The 6,328-nt window shown below is 40.4% G+C and overlaps 1 protein-coding gene across 1 annotated transcript; it reads right to left on the bottom strand.

Moving 5' to 3' along the window:
- Positions 1–1,698: 1,698 nt before the first annotated feature.
- On the bottom strand, positions 1,699–6,070 carry LOC131302793 (uncharacterized). Its single transcript, XM_058329589.1, has 5 exons — positions 6,066–6,070; positions 5,873–5,926; positions 5,414–5,469; positions 3,621–3,712; positions 1,699–2,217 (listed from the first exon to the last, which is right to left on the bottom strand). Exons 1-5 carry the CDS (start codon positions 6,068–6,070, stop codon positions 1,699–1,701), a joined length of 726 nt encoding a protein of 241 aa, XP_058185572.1.
- Positions 6,071–6,328: the final 258 nt, after the last annotated feature.

Raw genomic sequence — 6,328 nt, 5'->3', positions numbered from 1 at the left:
TCAAAAATTTATGGATATTTTTCTAGATTTTTGTGAGACCCAGAATGAATCAAACGCGTTTTTCCTTGCATGGTTCCCTCTAAATCTTCCATGCGAATAGTAGGGCTAACTGGACAGAAACCAAAGGTCTATGTTTAGAACAAATTCTGGTAGACAGAAACCAAAGGTCTATGTTTAGAACAAATTTGGGTGTGTTACTCATTCTGGCTGCTCAACATGACTAAGAAGAGGCTAACATGTACGTATGTACGTATCAAGTGGTGACCTCTCAGTTGCAAACCATGAGTTCGGTTGTTATATGCAGAATCAATTCTGAAGCTCAAAAGATTGAATCTGCAGTACCCAGGCACAATACTCTTCAGCTTTGGACCTTTCAACTCTAGGTATATTTGAGGAGCAACTGAGCAAGTAAGCTTACTGGCTCAATTGCCCAAGTGGCCAAGCCTAAACAAGCCTGAGCCCAAGTCCAACTATTATGAGACTAAAAAGATAAGAGTTGTGGGGCCGAAGCCCAAGCACAACCCAAGACCGGCCATACCAGACCACAGACTACCGGACCATGGTCATGGTATCGTTCCAGTGGAAACCAAAGATTTTCTGACCATATGAACACTCGCATCCAACTTGGGAATACTGCACTTTGAATGAGTTCTAAAACATAAGTCGTTAGGCACACCCAATGCTTGCAAGTTGCAAATATTGTATTGCTACAGTTTCAAATGGCAAACGAAATATGCATACTCAAACAGCAACAGACTTCTAGTTTTTTTTTTTACATTAATAATCGAATATATATATATATATATAGGCATATATATAGGCAAATAAATTATATTAAAAACTCAATAATGGGTACATCGAGAAGGATAGGGCAAGCATCATTGAAAAGAAAAACCAATCCAATCATATGCTAGGCAACATTCCAAAAGGAGAAGAAGAAAAGACCAACCAAGAGTTGGGGAAAAAAAAAGAGAATTACAAAAGGACTCAGATTTTATTCTTTATAATGCCATCCAAATGGCTTCTGAAGTCTTTAACAGAATAAATTGTAAGATTGCATCTCCCTTTAACCCAAAAAGCCACTCTTAGAAGGCAACACGGGGACAAAACATGTATGAAAGGGGAAAGGTAAAAAAACCATGGAAAACAAAAGAAAAGTAGCACAAGGACGCCTAAAAGCATGAAAAGGCCAATATTAATTACCGATGCAAGAAATCCAAGACCTGGAAATTCGATACTTCCACACTTCTTGACAAACGTGCAAACATGAATGAACTGCTTCCTTGCTAGTTCTGCTGTGCTTGACTAGAAGACTATTATGAAGAACTTTAAGAAGCTGATTGGTACGCCTGAACACCTTCTCCTTCTTGTTTAGGAATGTGTAGATGCAGCAACTCATGATCATCTCTTGACAGGCACTAAGCTCTCCGCGTATGGCAAAACTTGTGTTATGAACCTCAGCCCAGGCAAATTGCATAACTGATTGTATTCTTTAATGTCCTGTGTACTATAGTTGTACAACAAAAATCAGCCCTCTTTTGCACTCAATCAGAAGGACCTCGCTATTTGGCCAAAACCCAAATGGAATGTGACTTCCTAAAGAGGGGCCCAATAGTGTACTTTGTAGTCCAAAACTCCTTAACTCCGTATTTGTCCATTATTAACCATACATCAAACTGTGTCTCTCCTCGCTGGTCGTCATAAAATAAGGGCAGGGGAATTATTCAGAAGACAAAGATCAATCCACCTTTCAAAGCTAAGGCCGGCAGGCATGGATCTCTGCTCAAACAATCCTTCAACTGTGTTTAAGACATCAATTAAATGGACACTGGTAGAAAAATCATAACTCAGACAGTAGAAAACCCCATCCAAAAACGTGCAAGGCTGATAATAGCAATAAGTAGCTGTGAAACTGTGGGGCACCGTAGTAGTGATTTCTTTCCACGAATCTGCACTCATGCAGTAGATATGAATTTTATGATCAACACACGTGGTTTGACGCATTGTGATGAATCTGACCACTATATAATCCATGGTTTTGGAATCAAAAGCAAACCCTACATATTCAGTATCCCAAGTATGATAAGGGGGTTGAGGGAGTAGCCTACATTCTCTCGTTGCAGGGTTACATATCACGATATTGGAGTTCTCAGAGAGATACACGAGGCCGTTACAAGAGCCGCGGTAGACGAAGGTGGGGCCTGGTGAAGGAGAGATCTAGATGATGGATTGAAGTTTGGTCGGGGAGTAAATACATGGACGATTGTTGATTTCGTACAAGGGAGATGCAGCAGTAGGGTTGGGCGCGGGTGCGGTGGAGGGAGATGAAGTTAGGGTTTAGGATGAGCGAGTATCAGTGTTTGGAGACAGATTTGAATCGGAGAAGGGATTTCGCCGGAACCCTAGACAGAACGTCAATCAAAACGTCTTCAGGAAGCTCGTATTCAATCGCCCTACCCTTCTTTCCCATCTGCTTGTCCAAAGTGTAAGAGAGAGAGAATCAGAGAACTGGCGTGGGAGGAGGGGTCTGATGAACCATAGATAAGCGTGATGGAGAGAGAGAGAGAAATAAGAGAACTACAAAAACGTTAATGATACACTCACCGAACAACCATCCACCGCACATTCACCACACGCGTGTGAGGCATATTCCGGGCTCACGCTGAAATTATCTCAATTTAATATGTATAGATACTTGTTTCAATCTTTCATTTGTGAACGGCTCGAATCATCTGATTTTTGAAAGTTTGAATTGAACACCTACACATATCGAATTGAGATGATTTTCGCGATGACCCCCTCGGATATTTTTTTTTAAATTATTGAGTGGCTCAAATCATTTGTTGCGGAGCTCGCAGTGGGTCTAACACTCTTGCGGTGGATGGGGTGTTCGGTGGGTGTATCATCTCTCTTACAAAATCCGAATCGATCTTGTTCAAAAACCGGTTCAAGTGTGTTAAACCGAAATTCTCCAAAATAAAAAAATCACAATTGTGATTTGACCTAAAAAAAGGTCTGGTCCAGTTGCAGATAAAAAAGGAAAAAGGTCTGGTCCAGTTTCTAAATCATTCCTCGTTTGGTTTGGAGAATTGTGATAAAATTTAATGTGAAAATAATAAGATGGGATTGAGATTGAGATTGAAATTTGATATTCAGACTGTTTTTCTGTCACGCTCCAAATTCGAGAGCATGACCGGCCGTGTACCAAGAAGCAATCATGGGACACGAAGCCTAATTAAAAATATTTTTAGCAACTTAAAACAAATAAAGTAAAAACTGGATATTTTATTAAAGTAAAATGTGCAAACCCAAAATCAATATTTTTCCATAACAAAATGGCCACAATATCCGATATTCTCTAACTCCAAATTTCCCGAGAACTGCCAATAAATAAAAGTGCGGAAGCTAATAAAAAAAACATTCGAAAGCATTTTGACACGATTAAAGAAATAAAAATGCAAACGCCCTAGAGGTCTAATCACAAGGTCCCGACAACGCCGCAGAGTCCACTACAATGCCCCATGCACTAACCTGGAAAAAAAAAAGTGGAATAAATCCGTCAACTGACGAGCTCAGTGAGTAGTTAAGCATGCTAAGAGTGATAATACAAAGTGGCATACTTTTGAACGAACGATAATGAGAGTTCCAAGAAGTGGTTTCAAATAAATAAGGGAGATAGATGGTTCAACGAATACTAACAGCAAACGAAATGCTGAACAAAATGATCAACAACTCAACAAAGAGTATCCACCAGTTGAATAACAGATTAATGAATAATATGAACAATCCTCGAGTCACCAAAATAATTACACCAAACAATGAGTCCAATAATATCCAAAAGATGAACAATAATAAACGGGAGTCTAAACCAAAGTGGGAACCATATCTTCCAATTACCAAGTACCAAATATCAATTGCCAAATATTTTCTCAGGGCTTTGCCCGTTGAATTCAACACCGTACTTAGAGTCACCACAGGATGGCGCCTGGGACCTTTTCCCTAAGCCGATCCGGAATAGGGTCATAGGGTATTTCACAAGTCTTTTCCCTATCCGTTGAGCGTTAGAGTCATAGGGTATTTCACAAGTCTTTTCCCTAGCGGCCAAAGTCACCACGATATCTCACGGGTCTTTTCCTTGGACTTTAATAAATATAAACATAATCCATGGTCTCAAACACAAATAGAACAACGGCGAGCCGGAGGCACCTTGCTTGACCGACCGGGTGTTAATAAATAAAGACTAAAAACGCGTCCCAAGCGTAGGACTCTCGACCAATGTAGCACAATAATTCCGGAAGTACCGGAGTCGAACCACAGAGACGGACGGACGGTGTTGACTCAATTGTGATGAACTTTAGTTTAATCTGGCTCTTAGGTAGCCACCCTTTGTTTGATTGATTGATTTACTACCTAAATCACTGAATTGATTCAATTAACTATAAATTTAAAGGAGAGTACAGCCGTGGGAACCCAGCGTCTGCAACTAGCCTAACCAATATTTACTCGGGACACAATTATTCAATTCACTGATCTCAGAATAAGAAAAAAGGGGTTCCTAATAAATGCCCACCACTTGTCACCAGCTCTCATGCGCATTTAAAATCTGATGATGCCTGGATTTTGTTTATTAGAAAGGAATTTTCTTTCATATCCCAAAACTGTTGGAAAAACGAATTAATTCGTACCCGAGGTAAAACATTGATTAAACTAGTCACAGGACGCCTTCGTCCCGTGGCTGCACCCTGGGGAACTACTCACGCATGCTTGAAATAACAGAAAATAAAACCCTAGATCGAAACATGATCATCTATTGCAGAAGAGACGGAAAAAAAAAATAAAAGAAAGATCCACGTAGAATAGATAATAACGAACAATTTTAATTAACGAAGAAATTCGACAAACGTTACCAGAATCCAAGCGATTGAAAGAAATAGTGCAGAAAACTTAAGAACTGAGAGAAAACAAAACAACGTTAGTGAAAAAGCTGCTACGTTAAAGTCTGGAATGAAAAATCTACCCTAAAACTAACTTAAAACGAGGTATTTATATTAATCCCCGAATTGCAATTAAAATTCTAAAACAAATCGGAATCGGACCCGCAACGACCCAAAACGCCACCGTTCCATAGCCAATTAACACCCTCGGTAGCGCTATACAACAAATGGTATAGCGCTCGCGAACTTGTTTGAGGCGTTGACTCCGTTGACCTAGCTTTGGCCAATGTTCTCTCTTAACCTTTAGGTAGCGCTACACCAAAAAGGGTGTAGCGCTAGCCAACTCTCTGATCACTTTGTGGACTTTGCTATCCACTTCTGAGCGCTATACCACTTTCTTGTAGCGCTCGCGAATGACTACGGTGATTTTCTCGTCAATTTCACTCCAACACTTAGTCTCCACAGCCTTTCACACTCACAAGCTCTATCACGGCCTACCGGGTACTTCTCATTAGCGCCAAAACATCTCAATTTCCTGCAAATTAGGCACAAACACAAAATCCAACCTCGTGCACGCATTAAATGGAAAAATGAGAATTAAATGCACGTCTAACGCGCTAATTTCCCTACTTAGGCGCTTAAATTCATGAATTCCACGCGCCTATCACACCTGCACCAGGATTATTCCTCGTGCCATTGCAGAGTCACAATAATATTAAGGAGTCAACGAACGAACAACAAGAAAAATAAGGGCAATCCAACAATCCTATTAATTTTTATCAATGAATCTTGTATGCCAAAGGGTACGTCAATTGTTAATAATTATGAGAGCAACGAATAAGAATAATTATCATCGGATCACAACCAATAACGAACTGTCAAGAATCGATAGGCACAAGAGGATTCCAAAAGAAGGGATCACATGCTTAACCACTCACCTCGATTGGATAGATAAATCACGAAAAGCAATATTGCTCGAGTACTCCGCTAGTCTGAACAAAAAGAATGCATGTACGGAAATCAATTCAATGAAAACGGCTACTCTAGTTACCACTGAAACTAATAACAATATAATTATGGGCCATAATTATTACTAATATCGATCCTCCTTAAGTTAACTCCAGGAACTACCTCATGGGTTAATCTCTCAATTGTCTCGCCTCGACACACGCACACACTACACATGCATAGGGCTGCAAACGATCCGAGCCGCTCGCGAGCGGCCCGGAGCTCGGCTCGGTTCAAGACAAAAACGAACGAGCTCGAGCTCGAGTCCTGGGCTCGTTTCATAAACGAGCCGAGCTCGAACTAGTCGAAACTCGGCTCGAATTGGCTCGCGAGCTCGATTATATTATATATATATTTATATATATTTGTTTCATAAACGAGCCGAA

The sequence above is a fragment of the Rhododendron vialii genome, chromosome 10a, assembly GCF_030253575.1.
Source record: "Rhododendron vialii isolate Sample 1 chromosome 10a, ASM3025357v1".
NCBI classification, from domain to species: Eukaryota; Viridiplantae; Streptophyta; class Magnoliopsida; order Ericales; family Ericaceae; genus Rhododendron; species Rhododendron vialii.
The sequence above is the reverse complement of the archived record's forward strand: the minus strand, read 5'-3'. Positions and strand labels throughout refer to the sequence as shown.